The 17,727-nt window shown below is 45.0% G+C and overlaps 2 protein-coding genes across 2 annotated transcripts in view; one reads left to right on the plus strand and one right to left on the minus strand.

The window, feature by feature from the left end:
* The window catches only part of mcph1 (microcephalin 1), a 429,556-nt gene that overhangs the window by 251,282 nt on the left and 160,547 nt on the right, over nucleotides 1–17,727 (plus strand). The window lies entirely within an intron of this gene.
* The window catches only part of angpt2a (angiopoietin 2a), a 132,437-nt gene that overhangs the window by 61,625 nt on the left and 53,085 nt on the right, over nucleotides 1–17,727 (minus strand). The window contains exon 3 of the mRNA XM_068021504.1: nucleotides 12,747–12,868. Coding sequence (XP_067877605.1) covers nucleotides 12,747–12,868 — 122 coding nt within the window. The remainder of the gene's footprint in view (nucleotides 1–12,746; nucleotides 12,869–17,727) is intronic.

Consider the following 17,727-nt stretch of genomic DNA (forward strand, 5'->3'; position numbering starts at 1 on the left):
GCTGCTCCTTGAGCTTGCATTGATGTTCACTGGAACACTGGATGGTGAGGAGAGAGGAGGTAAAAGGACAGGCATTACACTGCCTGCAATTGCATAGAAAGGTGCCGTGGGAAGGGGACAAGGTGTCGGGGATGATGGAGGAATCGATCTGGGTGTTGTGGAGGCAACGATTCCTTTGGAATGCTGGCAGGGGAGGGGAAGGGAAGATGTGTTTGGTGGTGGCATCACACTGGACATGGCGGAAATGGCAGAGGGTGATCTTTTGGATGTGGAGGCTGGCGGGATGGAAAGTGACAAGGGGAACCCTGTTGCGATTTTGGGAGGAAGGAGAAGGGGTGAGGGCAGAAGTGCGGGAAATGGGTCGGACATGGTTGAAGGCCCCGTCAACCACAGTGGGGGGGAATGCTCAGTTGAGGAAAAAGGAAGACATGTCAGAAGCACTGTTGTGGAAGGTTGCATCATCAGAGCAGATGGGTCGGAGACGGAGAAACTGAGAGAAGGGTGGAAATTGGAAGCAAAGTTGTTGAAGTTTTCTAGTTCGGGGCAAGAGCAGAAAACGGCACCGATAAGTCATCAATGTACTGGAAAAAGAGGTGAGGGACGGGGCCTGAGTAAGACTGGAACAAGGAATGTTCAACATATCCCACAAAAAGACAGGCATAACCAGGACCTATGCGAGTACCCTTAACAACACCTTTTATTTGAGGGAAGTGAGTGGAATTGAACATTGGTGGGTTGAGCATTAACAACTTAAGATATGCAGTTGACACTGAACTGATTGAAGAGTCAGAAGAGGCGCTATAGGAAATTGTGAACAAAGTGAATGCAAGTCTTTCCAGGAAGAAGGGTGTGAGGGGGTGTAGTCAAGGTAGCCGTGGGAGTCGGTGGGCTTATAATGAATATTAGTAGACAGCCTTTCCCCAGAGATGGAGACAGAGAAGTCAAAGAAGGGAAGGGAAGTGTCAGAGATAGACCATGTAAAGGTGAGAGAAGGGTGGAAATTGGAAGCAAAGTTGTTGAAGTTTTCTAGTTCGGGGCAAGAGCAGAAAACGGCACCGATAAGTCATCAATGTACTGGAAAAAGAGGTGAGGGACGGGGCCCGAGTAAGACTGGAACAAGGAATGTTCGACATTTCCCACAAAAAGGCAGGCATAACTAGGACCTATGCGAGTACCCTTAACAACAGCTTTTATTTGAGGGAAGTGAGTGGAATTGAAGGAGAAGTTGTTCAATGTAAGAACAAGTTCAGCCAGGCAGAGGAGGATGGTGGTAGATGTGGCCTGGTTGGGCCTCTGGTCAAGGAAGAACCAAAGAGCCCTCAGACCGTACTGGTGGCAATTCAACCTGTACACTGAAGCTATCTTCAGAGACATAGGAGATCTACCAGGTTGCAACATTGGTGGGTTGAGCAATAACAACTTAAGATATGCAGTTGACTGAATGAAGAGTCAGAAGAGGCACGACAGAAAATTGTGAACAAAGTGAATGCAAGGAGTGTGGAACATGCATTAAAACTGAATGTGAAGAAGACCAAAATAATGGTGACGAATGGAGACCTAACCCCAGAAGTGAAAATTGAAGTTAAAGACAAGTCCTTGAACAAGTGATAAGGTTCACATACCTTGGACAGATTATCACAAACGATGGGAGATGTGATTGTGAGATCCAAAGAATTGAGATAGCCAAGACCAGTTTTGTCAGAATGAAGGGCGTGTTAACATCAAAGAAACAGAACCTGAATCTCAGGACAAGAATGCTGAGGTGCTACATTTTGTCATCTATGTTATATGGTTCGAAGATATGGACAACAAACCAAGAGAATATTGATAAGCTTAATGCATTCGTGATGAGAAGACAGGGGAATGGCATTTGGTGAATTGCTCATTCAGAGAACCAGCGCAGACACGGTGGGCCGGATGGCCTCCTGCGCTGCAACAATTCTGTGATTGTGAGATTCTATGTGGACATATAGGAGGATGTTCCACATAACCTACAGAGACTGAAAGACTAATGAGGAAGTGATGGAAGTGGCTGGAGAAAAGAGGAAATTAGTGCATAGCATCAAAGAGAGAAAGATAAACTATTTAGCTCATGTTATTAGAGCAGAAGGTAGACAGAGGCAATTGTTGGAAGGAAAGATCAACGGAAAACATAGGAAAGGGAAGCAGAGGAAAAAAATGGATGACTGATAATAATGGACAATTGACCTATGCAGAATGTGTAAGGGCAGACAGAGGTGGAGATCCATGGCAGTCAACCTTCTGTGAAGAAGATGGCACCAACGAATGAACAAATAGCAATTCAAGAGGTAGAGTTGTTTGGGATAATGGACTTCCCCTGCAGCATAGGCTGAGGAGCTTGGAGACACAAAACTGAGGCATGACAAGTTTATATAGGCAGTTTCCATTGTAAATATGGACATAGGAATTTATTTTTAAAAGGTTGCTGAGAAGTAAGGTTTTGTAAACAGCAAGTGCATGCAGACATGACGTTTCAAATATTTTAAATAGATACACGGTTACGATTTCAAAAACAATGCACACAGTGTGCGGTTCCTGTCCATGACATTTCTCTGTCAGACTTCAAGTTACATATCCAACTCTCCACATCACATTTCAAAGCAAAAATAAATAAAAAGAAAAGAATCCTGCAAGAGATAAAATGTCCACAAAAGATCGGGATGTCCACGGTCTCTTAATTGACACCCATATGAATTCATCAAATGTTCAATTAATAGCAGCAACCTCTTAATTGACCTCCAGATGAGCCCAGAGTTCTTTATCAACCCAGTGTTTATTGCACAAAAATTGGACATAAAGGGATACATAACTGTAGTTTACAAAGTATGAAGTTCTCTATTATATAAAGCAGTGATCCCTTCAACTTAACATAATCAGCGGCCCAGGACACTTATACTTGATATATAGCTTAACATAGCAACAAGAACAGAAATAAGGTCAAGAATCGGAACAGAGAATCAATTGATTATTATAGTACTGAAGGGTGGTGCAGAGCAACACCTTGATATTGAGATGACAGCTTTTCTTCCAAAATATTGGTAGATTTTTTGTCTACCTTGTGTTAATGAATGAAGTACACACAAAGACTAGGGGCGGAATTTTCTTTTCCCGACGTTGGGAGCGGCAGTGGGCGTAAAAAATGGTGGGCTGCGCGCAGCCATGCCGTCATGATCCAGCGTACAGTGGCTCATTTAAATATGTACGGCGGACCGGCCCCCCCATCACATGGAGAGGGCGAGCTCCATGACACTGTGAACAGCACGGCATCAACTGCCGCTGCGCAGGTGCTGGCACCATTTTTAAAGGGCTGCCAGACCTGCACTGTTGAATCCCCTTACACCACCCCCCCCCCCCCCCACTACATTGTAAATAGGTTTCTGACCCATATCCCCCCCAATACAATGAAAATAAATGGCCGCACCGTTCATCCTCCGCCCCCAAAACACTTACATTGAAGATTTGACCTCTCCCCCTTCCAACTGCACAAAGTGCAGAGGTCACCCCTTTCCCTCCTCTAACACTAGAAATGCAGAGTTGACCCCGTTTCCCCCCTGCACACCCCCACTACACTAAAAATCCTCAGATCCCCCTTCCCCACCTCGTTAGCGTCAGCTTTCCCTGGACGGGAAAATGAGTGCCACCCGTCGTACAGAAGATCCTGGACAGCTGGTAAGATCATGGGGAACTGTAGGTAAATATAAGCACGAGGTTTGTTTTAAATATTTAAAGTCTGGTCCCATTGCCAAGTGGCGGGAGGATCCGCCACGGAGTCTCTCTGCTGCTGGATTGATTGGGCCCAGCAATCCTGGCGTCGGGCTCTGTGGCAGGCAGCTGCCGCTGCAATCTTCCAGCCGCCCTCCGCAATGAAGCCCGACGTCGGGAGCTCAACAAAATTCAGCCCTAGGAGTGAGATGGTTTCAAAAAATGATTACAAATATCTTTGATGCCAAGGTGTCAGCCGTGCTCAGTGGTAGCACACTCGCCTCTGAGTCATCAGACTGTGGGTTCCACTCCCACTCCAAAGATGTCAGCACATATTCCAGGCTGACACTTCAGTGCAGTGTTGAGAGAGTGTTGCACTGGGGAATTCTCCCCCATGACCTGGCCAATATTTATCCCTCAAACAACATCACTACAAAAACGATTTATGTAATCATCATCTCATTACTGCTTTTGAGACCTTGCAGTACGCAAGTTGGCTGCTGCGTTTTCTACATTGCAACACTGGCTACACTTCAAAAAGCACTTAATTGTAAAGTGGTTGTAAATGGAGCTTTCTCAATGCGAGTTCTTTTTAAAATCAAAATCACCAGGACACCCCCTCAAATCCCATTGTTTAATCATGACCCTTGCTGCTGATTGAAGCTCAAGCTGCAAACTACAAAATCCCAAGTGACGAACTGATGGGTGATCCCAGGGCTTCAGACCTGGGTTTTTTGTGGAATTTGTTGAGCTAAGATAGCAGCCAAGGGAACAGGCTTATAGTTTGTGGCTGTGCCATAAACTGCTTTCTTTCTCACTGAGCCTAGCAGGAACAGCGATGGTTGGAGCTTGCGATGTAATATCAAGGCGTGCAGTTCCTCGGGCTCATTGAGCATCCTCAGTCTCCCTCCCCTTGTTCCCTATTCACACACCAATGGAAACAATCTTTAATATTTGCCAAAAGTGCCCTGGTTTCACTCTCCCTATTACTGACTGCTCCCCTCTCAGTGCCATCCCACTCATCATATTATCGGTGCTGCTGCTCGCAACTCTGCAGGAAATGCTGGGCACCAAGCCCACCCAAATCCACTCCATTACCAAGTCCTCTTTCCTCCCACGTAAGCCTCAATTCCCTTCCAAACCCCAATTTCTTACTCTTCACCCTCACCAACCCTGCTCAGGCCACAGTCTCTCAAACCCCATTCCAAGTCTCCCACTCTTCTCCGAGCCCGATTCCCCAGCTTTTTCTTCTCCCGGGCCCTTCTCTCCCAACCCCCCCATCCCCTCCTACCCTCTCCCTCTGTTTCCCCTCCCCAAGACTCAGTCCCCCAAATCCCACTTCCCTGACCCCCAATCATCTGCCCTCTAATCACTGTTCACTCAGCCCAATCCAATCCCACCCTGCACCTCATCTTGTTCCATGTCTTCCTCCCATTTCTGATCACTCCTGACCAGGGGTGGGAGAGCTGGATCTCTGTGACGAGAGAGGGTACTGAGGCCACAGAATAGGGCAAGGGGCTACGCCAGCATGAAATTGAAAGAAGCAGTTCTCCTTCTGGACTGATTTGTGAAAATATTGGTCAGTTTTGTGTCCACCTTGTGCTCCATGAATGAAGTACACACAAAAGCTTGGAGTGAGATTCACTACAGCACACCGTGGGCCAGATGGAACTGTATGTTTGATGCCCTTGCACTAAAACAGCAGTGCAAATATCCAATATCTGATTCAAGTCACAAGGATCAACTTATGCACTTGTTTCAGTTTTATCGTACTCAATGTCAAGGCAGCATTGAACCAAGTATGGCGCCAAGGAGGCCAATAAAACTGAGGTCGGTGGGGGGGGTGGGGGCGGTGGTCAAAGGAAAAAGGCTTCCGGTGTGGAGCATTACTTGACACAAAACAGGATTGGGTTATGGTTGTCAGAAACTCATCACTGCAACTTGAGGACATCACTGCAGGAGTTGCTCATGTATCACCCTTAGCCCAACCAGCTTCAGCTGCTTCATCAATTACTTCTTCTCTGCCAAAGCCAGAATTGGAGCTATTTACTGATGATTTCACAGTATTCAACTTCATTGACAACTCCTCTGATAATTAAACATTCTATGCCAGCCTACAACAGGACCCGGATAACATCCAGGCTTGGGCTGACAGTGCCTGGTAATATTTGCGCCACATAAATGTCCATAAATGACCATCTTGAACAAGAGAAAGCCCAGTCATCTGACTTTTAACTATAACACTATCATTGAGACCCCAATATCAACATCTTGAGAGGTACCACTAACCAGTAACTGGACCAATCATATCAAGAATCTGGCTACAAGACCAGAAACAACATAGGTTGCATACACAGTGTTGAGAAGGATCTCCAAAACTTAGAAGGCTAAAGTCAGGAGTATAGTGGATTACAGACCAGTCACCTGGATTGGTGGAGTTGCAAAACCATCCAGTCTGTTTGATCAACCCCATGCCACTGGAATCAATATCCAATCTTTTGGTACATGGTGGATGCAACATGTATGATCTGCAGGATGCACTGCAGCAACTGACCTCAGGTACTTGGACAAAACCTCTATCCTTTTTGACCTCTACCACCAAGAACAATGAGCAACAATATCCTGTGAACACCACCATTGTTTTGAGATCCCCCATGTCACATAATATCCTAACTTGGGCGTATATGGTTGTTTCTTTATCATTGCGAGCTCAATATCCTGTAATTACATATCTAACACCATCAGCACATGGACTGCAGCATTTCAGGAAGAAGGCCCACCATAATCTCCTTAGGGCAGCTGTTAAAATTAGGGCAGTAAATGTAGCTTGACAGCATTACCAAGAAAAAAAAACATACTGAAGATATTTTTTCAATATAATTTTCACAGTCATTAATATTGCTATGCTGAGTCCATAAATAAAGTTACTTGGGGCATTTCCTCTATCAAGCGTTCGCAAAAATACAATAATAATTGTAGGAAACTTTAACATGATGGTAATTTTTTTTAAGGTTTACGAAAATAATTCAGTCTATTTAAATCCAGTCTTTTATCAGTTATGAAGAAGAAAAATTGTGTTTAATACTTGGAGAGTTTTTTCAATAGGATAATGCAAGAAATATATTTTCAGTTTAACTTGGCAATCGTTTTGGCAAAAAGTGAAAAGCAATAAAATCGTGGTGTGGCATTTCATAATCCATCTGTCAAGGTAATTGCAACTTCACTGTAAACAAACGAAGGGTGAAATGAGCTGCAGATTGAACATTTTTGTGGTAATATATGTGTTACATTTGCTCATATTGGTTGCAATCCCTGAAATATTAAGAAAGCAGTATGATGTTCCCAAGGCCTCTTACAAGCTGCATTGTCAGACATCTGTAGAACTGTGGCAAATAATGACCAGACTTTTGGAGATGGTTTGTTATCTCACCAATTTAGTCATGATTTTAATGTTGGAACAGCAAAGGTTTCTCTTGGTATAGTTGCTGTAAATCAGTGCTGTAGTTTAATATTACACGAGCAACTGAATTGATTCTTAACTCCTTGAAGTCATAGAGTCGTACAGCAAAGAAACAGGCCCTTCGGCCCACCGCGTCCATGCCGACCGTAATGCCGATCTATACTAATCCCACCTGCCTGCATTAATTCCATATCCCTCTATGCCTTGCTCATTCAAGTACCTGTCCAGATGCCTCTTAAATGTCGCTACTGTTCCTGCCTCCATCACCTCCTCAGGCAACGTATTCCAGATACCCACTATTCTTTCTGTGAAACATTTACTCTTTTGATCCCCTTTAAACCTCCTCACTCTCACCTTAAATCTATGCCCTCTAATTGTAGTCACCCCTACCATGGGAAACAGACTCTGGCTATCTACCCTATTTATGCCTCTCATAATTTTATATACCTCTATCATGTCCCCTCTCAGCCTCCTTCGCTCCAGGGAAAACAGACCCAGCCTATCCAATCTCTCTTTATAACTCAAGCCCTCCAAACCAGGCAACATTCTTGTGAGTCTTTTCTGCACCCTCTCTAGCTTAATCACATCTTTCCTGTAGTGCGATGACCAGAACTGCACACAATATTCCAAATGCGGCCGAACGAATGTTATGTACAACTGTAACATGACGTCCCAACTCTTGTACTCAATGCCTCGGCCGATGAAGTCGAGCATGCCATACGCCTTCTTCAACACCCTGTCTACCTGTGTTGCCACTTACAGTGAGCTATGTACTTGCACCCCAAGGTCTCTCTGCTCAACAACACTCCCCAGGGCCCTGCCATTCACTGTATATGTCCTGCCTGGTTTAATTTCCCAAAATGCATCACTTCACACTTGTCTGCGTTAAATTCCATTTGCCACTCCCTTGCCCACTTTCCCAGTTGATCTATATCCTGTTGTAACCTTAGACCATCTTCTTCACTGTCCATTATAACACCAATTTTGGTGTCATCTGCAAACTTACTAATCATGCCCCTTACATTCACATCCAAATCATTTAAATATGACAAACAACAGACGGCCCAGCACCAATCCCTGCAGCACACCACTGGTCACCGGCCTCCAATCTGAAAAACAACCCTCCACTACCACCCTCTGCCTCCTATCATCAAGCCAATTTTGTATCCAATTTGCTAGCTCACCCTGGATCCCATGTGTTCGAACCTTCTGGACCAGCCTACCATGCAGGACCTTGTCAAAGGCCTTGCTAAAGTCCATGTAGACAACGTCCATCGCCCTGCTCTCGTCAATCCTCTTGGTCACCTCCTCGAAAAACTCAATCAAATTCGTGAGGCATGATTTCCCACGCACAAAACCATGCTGACTATCCCTAATCAGACCATGTCTTTCCAGATGCATATAAATCCTGTCTCTCAGAATCCCTTCCAATAACTTTCCCACCACTGATGTAAGGCTCACCAGCCTGTAGTTCCCTGGCTTATCCCTGCTGCCCTTCTTAAATAAAGGCACAACATTAGCTATCCTCCAGTCTTCTGGTACCTCACCCGTGGCTAACGATGATACAAAAATCTCTGCCAGGGCCCCAGCAATCTCCTCCCTTGCTTCCCATAGCATCCTAGGATACACCTGGTCAGGCCCTGGGGATTTATCCACCTTAATGTGCTTCAATACCTCCAACAACTCCTCCTTTGTAATGTTGATATGCTCCAGGATATCGGTGTTCCCTCCCTTGAACTCATTAGCTTCCATGACCTTCTCCACGGTAAATACGGATGAGAAATATTCATTTAAGACCTCGCCCATTTCCCGTGGCTCCACACATAGATTGCCACACTGATCCTTAAGGGGACTTACTCTCTCTCTAGCTACCCTTTTACTTTTAATATACTTATAGAATCTTTTAGGATTCTCCTTTATATTATCTGCTAGGGAAATCTCATGGCCCCTTTTCGCCCTCCTAATTTCCTTCTTAAGTGTAGTCCTATACTCTTCAAGGGACTCGCTCGATCCCAGCTGCCTATACCTGACATATGCCTCTTTCTTTGTCCTGTCCAGACCCTCAATATCCCTCGTCAACCAAGGTTCCCTAAACTTGCCAGACTTACCCTTCCATCTAACAGGAACATGCCGGCCCTGAACTCTTCCTATCTCACTTTTAGAAGCTTCCCACTTGCCAGACGTCGCTTTAACTGTAAACAGCCTCTCCCATTCAACTTTTGAGAGTTCCTGTCTGATGCCATTGAAATTAGCCTTCCCCCAATTTAGGACTTCAACCTGAGGACCAGTCCTATCCTTTTCCATAACTATCTTGAAGCTAATAGAGTTATGGTCACAGGTCCCAAAGTGCCCCCCCACTAACACATCAACCACCTGCCCAGCCTCATTTCCTAAGAGGAGGTTGAGTGTAGCCCCTTCTCTAGTAGGACCATCCACATACTGCTTCAGAAAACTATCCTGTACACACTTAACAAATTCTTCCCCATCTGATGCCTTAGCACTAAGGCAGTCCCAGTCAATATTAGGGAAGTTAAAATCACCTACTTTTACAAACCTATAATTCCTCCACCTATCTGTGATTTCCCTACATATATGCTCCTCCACTTCCCTCTGACTATTGGGGGGCCTATAGTATAATCCCATCAAAGTGATCACCCCTTTCTTATTTCTAAGTTCTACCCATATGGCCTCGCTGGACATTCCCCCCGGGATATCCTCCCTAAGTACTGCCGTGATATCCTCCCTAATCAATAGTGCAACTCCCCCTCCTCTCTTACCTCCACCTCTGCCATGCCGGAAGGATTGGTGCCCCGGAACATTGAGATGCCAGTCCTGCCCATCCCTCAACCACATTTCCGTAACAGCTATAATATCTCAATCCCATGTACCGATCCATGCTCTGAGTTCATCTGCCTTACTTGTAAGCCTTCTTGCATTAAAGTAAAATGTTGTTTTTATTCATTCATGGGATGTCGGCATCGCTGGCCAGGCCAGCATTTATTGCCCATCCCTAATAGCCCTTGAGAAGGTGGTGGTGAGCTGCCTTCTTGAATCGCTGCAGTCCATTTGGGTTACGTATACCCACAGTGCTGTTAGGAAGGGAGTTCCAGGATTTTGACCCAGCGACAGTGAAGGAATGGCAATATAGTTCCAAGTCATGATGGTGTGTGACTTGGAAGGGAACGTGCAGGTGGTGGTGTTCCCATGCATTTGCTGCCCTTGTCCTTCTAGTTGGTAGAGGTCGTGGGTTTGGAAGGTGCTACTTAAGGAGTCTCGATGCGTTGCTGCAGTGCATCTTGTAGATGGTACACACTGCTGCCACTGTGCGTCGGTGGTGGAGGAAGTGAATGTTTGTTAATGGGGTGCCGATCAAGCGGGCTGCTTTGTCCTGGATGGTGTCAAGTTTGTTGAGTGTTGTTGGAGCTGCACCCATTCAGGCAAGTGGAGAGTATTCCATCACACTCCTGACTTGTGCCTTGTAGATGGTGGACAGGCTTTGGGGAGTTAGGAGGTGAATTACTCACCGCAGGATTCCGAGCCTCTGTCATGCTCTTGTAGCCACAGTGTTTATATGGCTGGTCCAGTTCAGTTTCTGGTCAATGGTAACCCGCAGGATGTTGATAGTGGGGGATTCAGTGATCGTAATGCCATTGAATGTCAAAGGGAGATGGTTAGATTCTTTCTTGTTGGAGATGGTCATTGCTTGGCACTTGTGTGATGCAAATGTTACTTGCCACTTATCAGCCCAAGCCTGGATAATGTCCAGGTCTTGCTGCAGTCCTACACGGACTGCTTCATATCTGAGGAGTCGCGAATGGTGCTGAACATTGTGCAATCATCAGCGAACATCCCCACTTCTGACCTTATGATTGAAGGAAGATCAATTGCTAGCTTTTTTGCTGTTTTCTAATTCTTCACTGGTAGTTTTCCTACTGACTTACTGCTTTTTATTGGTTTTTCAATATTTGCATTCATGGGCTTTGTTGCATGAAAAGTGATTTGTTTTCCTTTGGCTCAAACATAATGTTTGTAAGAATGAGTGTAAATATGATGATCACCTTTCATGTGTCACAGTTGCAAGCATGGTGCATTTTCCAAAGCACTTATAAGCACGCACTGGATGCAAGGCCTTTATCATGAGTCACTCTGACGCCATTGGACATGGCAAGTCAAGTTTAAGAGTTGTCTTCGGGTGAAGCAAGATTACTGGGTTGAAGATAATTGGACCAGGATGCACAGACATAATTCAGTCTGCATTTTGCTATTAGGTATTACAACTTTATTCTTGCATAATATTTAATTTGATATTGTATGCAACATACTTCAAATTCTACATCTGCATGCACTTCCTGTTAGCTTCATTTCATTCTAAATTCCAGTGTCCACGTTCATAATGGATATTTTATATATAAAAAAAATGTTACACTGTAATTACACTTTCCTGCCAAAACTGGTTCTATAGTGCCTCCACTGACAGGAAAGTATAGTTACAGTGCGATGTTTGCATCTACAGTTTCCATTACTAATGTGTACAAAGGGTTTCATAATGGCAAAAGTTGACAAGGAGTGCATGCAGACATAATGGGCTGAAGTTTGTACTCCGCTAAAACAATGGCAGCCTACCCGTTGTCGGCTGCACGTCGCGGAGCTGCTGCGATTCTCAGCGCGGCGGCTCATTTAAATAGCCAGGGCAGGCTGCAACCCCCGCCCCCCACCCCACAACCCGATGACGTGGAGGGGGCAGGCTGTGTGTCACCGGAAATAGCGTTAGCTGCCTGTGTGCAGGCGCTGACACCATTTTTAAAGGGCTTCGAGCCCGATCGTTGAAGTCAAAAATTTAAAGCGACATTGAATAAAAAAAGTTCAAACATTTATTTTGCCCCTCTTCCACCTCCCCAATAATGATAGAATTAATTACTTGCCCTCTTTCCCCCCAAAAAAACACACCTTGTCCACCTCATCTTCTGCCCCCAAAGTGCATAAACTTTAAACTATAACCCTTCCTGCCATCCCCTACACCAGTGATATTACTTTGACCCTGCTGCCCCACCCCCCCCCCCCCACCCCCCACACTGAGAAACTTACTTCCTCCCCCCTCCACACCAGTCTTCTGCCTTGGTTTCCCAGACAGGGATTCGAAAACGCAGGAGTGCTGGCCAGCAGCAGGAAGATCATACTGGGACAGACGGCGGGAATGCAAATATTATTAGTTCATCAATTTAAATTTATTTAGATATGTTAATGGCGGTCCCGTCACCAGGGGGCCGCCACAAGGCCTCACCGCCGCCAATATTATTGGGCCAGGCCCTCCCTGCGTCAGGGTGTGTGGTAGCCCTCTCCCAGAGGCATTTCTTGGCCCCTCCCACCATGACCCCCAACATCGGGGGGGTCTGTAAAATTCAGCCCAATATATAGGTTATAACATGCAGGCATGAATTCAGTGTCACAACAGAATGACAAAACAGGCAATTTCTCAGGGACTCTAACAACTAATAGACAAAGAAAAAAGTCTCAAAATGAATACGGTGATTGTTAAAGATTCTGATAATTGAAGAGCACTTACCCATTCCTCTCGTGTAGTTTAATTATTTCATTAGTTTGAACCATGATTTGTTTTTCCAATTTATTTGTTGAGAGAGAATTTTCCAAAAGCTGGAGCTCAAGTCTAGATGTTTGATTCAAGACCTGGAAAAATTAGAGGGAAATGTTTATATAAGGGAGAAAAACAAAGTTTTAAAATGCTGTACTACTATTTTAATTAGACATAACTGTTTCTAATATTTGGAGTGGCACATTTGGAAATATAGATTTTCCTTTTTTCTTTCAAGGGCTGTTTCTAACCATTGTTTCCTTAAAAATAATTAAAAGTTAAAATATTTTGATATCTGAAAAGGCAGATTTTTTTTCTTTATTCATTCCTGAGATGTGGACATCGCTGGCCAGGCCAGCATTTATTGCCCATGCCAAATTGCCCTTGAGAACGTGGTGATGAGCTGCTTTCGTGAACTGCTACGTTCCATGTTGTGTAGGTACACCCACAGTGCTGTAAGAAAGAGAGTTCCAAGATTTTGATCCAGCAACAAAGAAGGAATCAAAGAGCTGTTGCAGCACAGGAGGAGGCCAGTCAGCCCCTCGTGTTCATGCTGGCTCTCTGGAAGAGCAAATCAGCTGGTTCCACTCACCCTCCATTTCCTTGTAGCCCTGCAAATGTTTTCTCTTCCCTTTTCAAGCCACGATTGAATCTGCCTCCATCATACCCTCAGGCAGTGCATTCCAGATCCTAACCATTCACTGCGTAAAAACATTTTTCCTCACTTCACTGTTGGTTCTTTTGCCATTTACCTTCTGTCGGTGTCCTCCGGTTCCCGACCCTTCTGCCATTAGGAACAGTTACTCTCTATCTACTCTGTCTAGACACTTCATGATTTTGAACATCTCGATCAAGTCTCCTCTTAACCTTCTCTTCTCTAAGGAGAACAGTCCCAGCTTCTCCAATCTGTTCACATAACTGAAGATGCTCAACCCGGGAACCATTTTTGCAATTCTTTCATGCACCCTCTCTACAGCCTTCACATCCTTCCTAAAGTGCAGTGCCCAGAATTGAACATGGTACTCCAGATGAGACCAAAAAAGTGTTTCATAAAGGTTCATCATAACCTTGTTTTTGTGCTCTCTGCCTCTGTTTATAAAACTCAGGATCCCATATACCTTTTTAACCACTTTCTCGAATTGCCCTGCTGCTTTCAAGAATTTGTGCACATATGCCTGCAGGTCTCTTTGTTCCTGTGCTCCTTTTATAATCTCATCCTTTGGTTTATGTTGCCTCCCCTCATTCTTCCAACCAAAATGTATTACTTCACACTTCTCTGAAATAAATTTCATCTACCACATGTCTGCCCATTCTGCCAACGTGTCTATGTCCTCTTGAAGTCTAGCACTATCCTCCTCAAAGTTCCAAGTTTTGTGTCATCTGCAAATTTCAAAATTGTGCCCTGTACACCCAGGTCTAGGTCTTTAATATATATTGTCATGCAGACCCCCACAATGAACATTGATTTTAAACTGTTGCTGGAGCGAGGAAATAACTTGTTAAGCAGATCAGCCGTGGCTGGAAAAAACATTTACATATTAACATACTAACCATTCCCTAACACATTCAACCCATAATGGACTTTGATCACCAGACATTGAAGGTGAGGAAGCTCACATTCCAGGATGACTGCTAAGATGGCCGAATCCACAAACAGACATGGTCAAACCAGCCAGTCACATGACTAACCTGCTGGGTAACCTGAGTTTCTTTTGAATTGTATAGACAGTTTGAGTCAGAGAGACAGTTTGCTCCTGGACTGAAAAGACCTCTCCTGGCTGGCTCGCTACAGCCTCTCCTGTCTGCTCCCATCTCTTTCTCACGGAACTCCAAATCTACTGAAGACGTCAACCTCGAGAGAAAAGTCTCCTACATCGAACAAGGTTTAAGAAGAAGAGCAAGATCTACCTACAATTAAGGACTCTACAGCGACCTCGAAGAACAGTAACCAAAACCATCTTCAGACAGTGCCTCAAAATTTTCCACTTTATTTCTTCTGCTTTTTTCTGTCTCTATCTGCATGTGTGTTCATCGCGTATGCATGCTACCAATGGGCGTGTCATCTATCCGTAGGTGTTAACCAAATTAGAGTTTAAGTTTAATAAATTTGAATTTTTCTTCTTTAAACCTAAGAATACCTGTTTGATTGGTTTCTTTGCCTTACAATTGGAAAGCAGTGAACAAGGATTCACTAAGGGGGAGCTAAAAAAGACGGTGTGTTTAAAATAACTCCCTGTTACGGTAAGACCAGGTGAAGGCTGAGAGGGAACCCTGGACCCCTTTCTCACCTGGTCGTAACAGAAATTTGGGGGCTACCGTCCTGGATTTGACCCACAGACAAATGAGAGAAATTAGAAGGGGGAAGCCAAATTGTTCCCAATCAAAAAAAGAGCAAGATTTCAATACAGGTTTTCTTGTGGTTGTATGTGCTTGAATACTAACATGTCTGCTACTGAAGCTAGTAGCTCCCCAAGCCAGGGTGAAGTAACTTGGGATAAGTTAAAAGCACTGTCTATGGAGGAGTTGAGGAAAGTGGCTGAGCAGTGTGGGATCACTGTACGAGGCAAGGCTAGGAATTCTGAACTCCTGAGACTAGTGGCCAATCATTTTTCCCTTGGAACTGAAGAAGCAGAAGCAGGGTTAGAAGTAGACCCCAACAGGTTATTGCTAGCAAAGCTACAATTGGAACGGAGGAAACTTGAATTCGAGGAAAAGAAAGAGAGGGACAGGAGAGAGAGAAAGAAAGAGCCTTCTAGAAGGAATGTGAAGACAAAGAGAGGCAAGAGTGAGAGAGAGAAAGAACCTCCAGAAAGAATGTGAAGAAAGAGAGCTGAAGCGGCTTGAGTTAACAAGGGGGCAACAAAGCAACCCCAGTGAAGGCATGGCCAATATGGAGGAGCGTAATTCAGGGCTGGGCACAGAATTGTTAGAACTATTACAACTAATCCTAAAATTCAATGAGGAAGAAAGAGTTTTTTGTCTCTTTTGAGAAACTGGCAAGGCAGCTAAATGAGACATGGCCTCTTGTGACAAAGCATGCTAACCAGAAAATCCCATGAGGTTTATTCCCTGTTGCCAAATAAGAGTTCATCAAATTAGGAACTGACAAAAAATGCTATCTTCAGGGCATAGTAACCGAAGCCTATCGCCAAAAGTTTAGAAGCCTCAAGAAGCAAGCTCATCAAACTTATCTGGAGTTTGAAAGAAGTAAGCAGCTGGCTTTTGACCAGTGGCTGAGGGCTCTTAAAATACAGCTCAGCTATGAGAATCTCAGAGAAGTAATTCTGTTAGAGGAATTTAAACCCACTCTCCCATTCCCCAAAAAGACCCATGTAGAGGAGCAGCTGGTTCAGAGAGCCTGGCAAGCGGTTGTTCTGGCTGATGAGTTTGCTTTAATTTATAAGTCAGTTTCCCAGGGGAGAACCTTTCCTAGTCACCCCCACAAATCCGAAAACGACAAAGGGTGGAAAGGTGATAGGAGCCCAAGCAGTCCTGGGAGAGAAAGAAAAGCAGGAGACACAGGGGGTCCTCCTTTAGCCAAAAAGGAAGGTGCTGTGAGCAGGAATGAGACCTGTATGTTTCTATTGTAATAAGGCGGGTCATCTAAAAACTGACATCTGGAAATTAAAGGGAAAACCTGTAGAGTTAATCAGGGCACATACGCTCAGTGAAGAAGGAATCCTGGAGGAGGGCACAACAGAGCAAGCTGTAGCTTTAACTGCAGTAAGAGTGCAACCTAGGAAGTTTACTACTGCAAGTGCAGGAAAAGTTAATAGAATTCCTGAAGGTTATCAGGGTTTTGTGTTTGAAGGGAAAGTAACCCCATACCCCTCGAGTGGGGCAGCAAGCCCATAGTAATTCTCAGGGACAGAGGGGCCATTAGATCCTTTTTACTGGGAAAAGGCCTGACCTTGCCCCAGAGAGTGCAGTGAACACCAGAATGGTGATTAATGGTATTGGAGGGCAGTGTATGCCTGTACCTGTGCACTGGGTGCATCTGGAGTGCGACCTAGTTTCGGGACCAGTGACAATAGGGATTGTCTTTAGTTTGCCTGTGGACAGGGTTGATCTGGCCGGGGTGAAGGTGGTAGCCCCCCACAGTAGTGAAAGAAAGACCGCAGGAGGTCAGAGAGACAGGGCAGTGGCAGGAGACGGTCCCCTGCAGTTTTCCTGAATGTGTAATGACTGAGGCTATGATCAAACCAGCACCCCCAGAGGAGATTGACTTGGCACTGCAGGCAGATGGCCATGAGGTCTGTCTATCTGAGACTTTCTTTAGAACGTTAGGAGACCCAGGGAATGAATTAAATGGACTTTCCCTAGCTGAGGTTCAATGAGCCGACCCAGTATTGCGAGAGTTAGCACAGGCTGCCCAGTCTGAAAGTGAAGCAGAGGGAGTCCCTGATTGCTACTATCTAAAGAATGAGGTACTGATAAGGAAATGGAGTTCTCCTCACAGACCTGAGAGCAGCGAGTGTTCAGGAGTTCACCAGTTAGTGGTACTGCAGAGGTACCGGAGAGAAATATTAGGGGCCACGAGACTACAGTGGCTGTACATGCCTGCATATGAAAGACCAAGGCTCGCATAAGACAGCAGTTTGACTGGCCAAAACTCCACAAGGATGTGATGGAGTACTGCAGGAGTTGCCACATGTGCCAGGTTGAAGGGAAACCCCAACCCACAATGAAACCTGCAACCCTAAGTCCTGTACCAGTGTTAGGAGGACCCTCCAGCAGAGGGCTGGTGAACTGTAAGGGACCTCCGCCGAGAACTAAAGGGGAAAGGCAGGCACAAGGCTGGCAAAAGTTTAGAAAGAGAAGGGGGGAAAAAGCAACCAAGAGGGCAGGTTAAAGGAAGTCCAGGAGGAATCCCAGATGAAAACGCCTACTGTCCAGTCAGCCAACCCCGAAAAATTTGGAAAGTTAGACCCCATATCCTCCTATGTAAATGCAG

Source organism: Heterodontus francisci, chromosome 3 (assembly GCF_036365525.1).
Source record: "Heterodontus francisci isolate sHetFra1 chromosome 3, sHetFra1.hap1, whole genome shotgun sequence".
In the NCBI taxonomy this organism is placed as follows: Eukaryota; Metazoa; Chordata; class Chondrichthyes; order Heterodontiformes; family Heterodontidae; genus Heterodontus; species Heterodontus francisci.